The sequence below is a fragment of the Sciurus carolinensis genome (assembly GCF_902686445.1).
Source record: "Sciurus carolinensis chromosome 19 unlocalized genomic scaffold, mSciCar1.2 SUPER_34, whole genome shotgun sequence".
Taxonomy (NCBI): domain Eukaryota; kingdom Metazoa; phylum Chordata; class Mammalia; order Rodentia; family Sciuridae; genus Sciurus; species Sciurus carolinensis.
The window spans coordinates 3,244,038-3,246,504 of record NW_025920112.1 but is presented as its reverse complement, the minus strand read 5'-3'; the positions used below and the strand labels follow the sequence as shown (position 1 = coordinate 3,246,504).

General features: G+C 39.8%; 1 protein-coding gene across 1 annotated transcript; it reads right to left on the bottom strand.

The window, feature by feature from the left end:
• LOC124973487 (olfactory receptor 2L8-like) lies at positions 1–933 on the bottom strand. The gene has a single exon (XM_047537398.1). The coding sequence runs from the start codon at positions 931–933 to the stop codon at positions 1–3; it is 933 nt and encodes a 310-aa protein (XP_047393354.1).
• Positions 934–2,467: the final 1,534 nt, after the last annotated feature.

The following is a 2,467-nucleotide window of genomic DNA, read 5'->3' as shown; positions in this document are numbered from 1 at the left end:
TTACACAGAACAGAGTCTCTGAGTCCATCTGCTCAGGGCCCCCATCACCTCCTTGTTCCTCAGGCTGTAGATGATGGGATTGAGCATTGGAGTGAGGATGGTGTAGAAGACAGCCAGAACCTTGTCCTCTGCTGGAGACCGGAGGGGTCTTGGGTGCAGATAAGTGTAAGCTAATGGTGCATAGTAGAAAGTCACCACAGTGAGGTGGGTGCTGCAGATAGAGTAGGCCTTCTTCCTCCCTTCCCCTGAGTGCATGTGGAAGACAGCATGGAGAATACAACCATATGGGCCAAGAATTACAATGAATGGAAACACAAGAAAAATTGTGGTGCTCACAAATACTGTGTACTCATAGACCCAAGTGTCCACGCAGGCCAGGGTCAACATGGCAGGGATGTCACAGAAGAAATGATTGATGACCCTGGATCTGCAGTAAGGGATATGGAGAGCATATATGGTGTGAGCACAGGAGTTGGCAGAGCCCATCATCCAAGACCCCAATATCAGGAGAACACATACTCTTTTGTTCATGCGAATGGAATAGTGGAGTGGGCAGCAAATTGCCACATAACGGTCATAGGCCATAGATGTCAACAACAGTGTTTCTGCACCTGCTAAGGTCAGTAAGAAGAAACTCTGAATCCCACATCCAATGAATGAGATAGACTTGTTTCCAAATAGGAAAGCAAAAACCATCTTAGGGACAATTGTGGAAATATAGCTTAGATCAATAAGGGACAGCTGACTAAGTAGGAAATACATGGGTGTGTGGAGATGGTTATCCAGGAGGATGAGAAGGATCATGGACAGGTTGCCAATTAGAGACATTAGGAAGATGAGAATAATAAAAATGAAGAGGAAAAGTCCAGTTCGTGATGATGGGAACAATCCCAATAATACAAAATCATTTGATGTTTGATTGTAATATTCCATACAGCATTCATATGGTTTACTCTAAAGGAATACACAAGAATTTGTTAAGTGAAATACAAACTATGAGGTCAATTTGGAGAAGTTCCTTAGTGCAGTTAAACTCTGGTTATTCATCAAATTTTCACCTCTTAAACAAAGAACAAGTATCACTTACTTGTTATAAAGAAATCTGAAGTTCTTTCCCAGAGATAGGTACTTTCTGAGACAAACACTTGTGATAAAAATATTTTTAAGAAAACCAAAAATTCATTGCACAACAGTAGTTGTGTTTCAACTTCATTAGTTTATATGCTTTGTGGTTGCACACAAACTTATAATTCATCAAAGTCAGAAGGTGTAATCAAAATACAGTCCGTTTTTCACTTCAGTGACTAAATGATCTGACCAGCACAATCATAGAGGAGGAAAGGTTTATTTGAAAGTTCATAGTTTTAGAGTTCCTAGTCATAGAAGGCTGACTCCATTCCTCAGGGCTCAAGGTGAGGCTGATCATTGTGGTGGAAGAATGTAGCAGAGGGAAACAGCTCACATCTTCAGGAAGCAGAGAGAGAAACTCCACTCCCCAGATACAAAATATATACCCCAAAGCAATGCCCATATTCCAGTCTTCTTCAGTCACACCCTAACACTTCAATTATTCCCATCAGGGATTAATTCACTGATTGGGATAAGATTATTAAACCAAAACATTTTTCCTCTAAACCTTCCTGTATTGTCTCACATGTGAGCTTTTGGGTGACACCTCACACCCAAACTATAATATAGGCATAAGAATATTCATGTAAATACCAAATGTAGGCTCCTAAACAAAAAAAATGTTAAAACCATCAGAGTATGACTTGTTTGTTCCAGTTTTATTTCTTAAGATTAAGTCTAAAATTACTCATCATGAAGGTTCTATTTCACATTATAAAGATTTTTTTTCCTTTTGAGTAAACTTTTACAAAAATATCATTTCCAACTTCTTTTAAATCAGTAATTATTTTTGGTTTTCTGTTCAAAAATCTAGATTGATTAGTATGTGGAAGACACAAATTAGAAAAAGAATGCACTTCCCAGCACTTACCTAATACCTGACAAAAAAGTGGGAAGACTATTCCTCAGTAAGATGGATGACTATAGGAACTTGTGCTGAAGTGTAAGAGAAACTATAAATAGAAACTGAAATTCAGGCAGTTCCAACATAATGTAAGAAATAATATGTTGTAGATGCATACGTTTGACTGTTGGCAACAGGTAGCCCCTGCACTGCTGAGGGGAGGGAGTGGGCACCGGCAGAGAGAGGACAGTGTGTTATTAAAGAAGATTATAATCATGTTGCCTTCAGGGAAGCTGTGGAATGGAGAAGGAGCTGAATTTCATGGTCCCAGAGTTGGTGGGAAGGTATTCAGGAAAAACAACTGAAAATCACTCTGCCCATGGGTGGATGGCTCAGTAGAAACCAGGATCACCTGTGTGGAAACTGGTGGCCCAACTGGGAAACATCTATGAGAGCTGTATGGCAGGTAGTAGAGACAGTGATGGGAACTCATCA